General features: G+C 42.2%; 1 protein-coding gene across 1 annotated transcript in view; it reads left to right on the top strand.

The window, feature by feature from the left end:
- LOC107586139 (zinc finger protein 644-like) overlaps nt 1-1,186 on the top strand; it is a 29,975-nt gene that overhangs the window by 10,290 nt on the left and 18,499 nt on the right. The window contains exon 2 of the mRNA XM_016273385.1: nt 36-1,183. Within this exon, the coding sequence (XP_016128871.1) occupies nt 60-1,183 (1,124 nt within the window). The 5' untranslated portion in view covers nt 36-59. The remainder of the gene's footprint in view (nt 1-35; nt 1,184-1,186) is intronic.

Here is a 1,186-nt window from a genome sequence, read left to right as displayed (position 1 = left end):
TTGATATGCATGCTCATTTCATTTTTTCTCCCCAGAAACGGACCTTAGGATACCTAGGAATGTCTGGTTTGGAGGAGAGTGCCAAAGTAGAGGTAAATGACACCTCAATGTCAAGAAACTCTCAGGACCTTTTGAACAGCGAGACATTCTGTGCAGAGGGAACTACATTAGGACCATCAGTGCATTATCCTCAAGAGACCATGGCACTACTCAGTGACCAAGGAGACCTCCTGACCACTGTTGGTTTTATGGACACCATCTGCTCAGATGGACCAGCCAAGGCTGCTTACGTCAATGGATCCACCTCACCCCATATCTCAGATGAAATCTTGCTCGATATTTCAAAAAATGTACCAGGATTCCTTCCCAAATCATTACATGCTCAGAATTCAGTCACAACCAATGTCCACTTTGAAGGAGCTGATCCACTCAGAAAAGAGGGGGAAATAACAATCAGGCAAACGTTGACTGCAGAGGATGTGGAGCATAGGGGCATATGGGGCTTTGATACAGAATCTCCAGAAAGCTCATTAGATCATTATGATGATGGAAATGACCTTAACTGGAATCCCCAAAGAGAATTTATGAAGTTCCTGTGGGATGATGATAATGGTCTCGAAATGGAGGGGAAAATGTCCCCTGTTCCTTCACCCATCAACCATAAAAGAAGAGCTCCTTCACCGTTCGGCCATAAAAGAAGAAAACGTAAAGAAAAACTGGTGTTAAAAGTTGATCCTTCAGAGGACATCTACCCTGAGTTGAATTTTGAATCAAAAAAGGATCACCTGGGGGAAGGAAGCCAGATAGAATGCAGTAATGTTAAGAAGACACGCTCCCCAAGGAAACCATCCAAATTACAGTCACCCATTGTAAAGCGTACCAAGTATTTTAATGGAGCTGCTGAGGCAGTCAAACACCTGTTTGCTAAACCTGCAAAACAGGCTATTAGCAAGACTCAAAAGTTGGGATTAATTAGAGAAACTTTGCCATCAGACTCGTGTTCTATTGAGGAACCTAAATTTTTTCCCCGTAACAGTGGTTTTAAAGAGAAATCTCAAGAACACAGACAAATTACATGTAATACAGACACAACTAGTTCAAAGCCATTCATATGTAAGGAATGTGGACAGTGTTACCATGATCAGAGTTCATTGTTAAATCACATAAGTGTTCACCGGGACAAGCG

The sequence above is a fragment of the Sinocyclocheilus grahami genome, unplaced genomic scaffold (assembly GCF_001515645.1).
Source record: "Sinocyclocheilus grahami isolate Dianchi unplaced genomic scaffold, SAMN03320097.WGS_v1.1 scaffold5.1, whole genome shotgun sequence".
Classification (NCBI taxonomy): domain Eukaryota; kingdom Metazoa; phylum Chordata; class Actinopteri; order Cypriniformes; family Cyprinidae; genus Sinocyclocheilus; species Sinocyclocheilus grahami.
The sequence above is the reverse complement of the archived record's forward strand: the minus strand, read 5'-3'. Positions and strand labels throughout refer to the sequence as shown.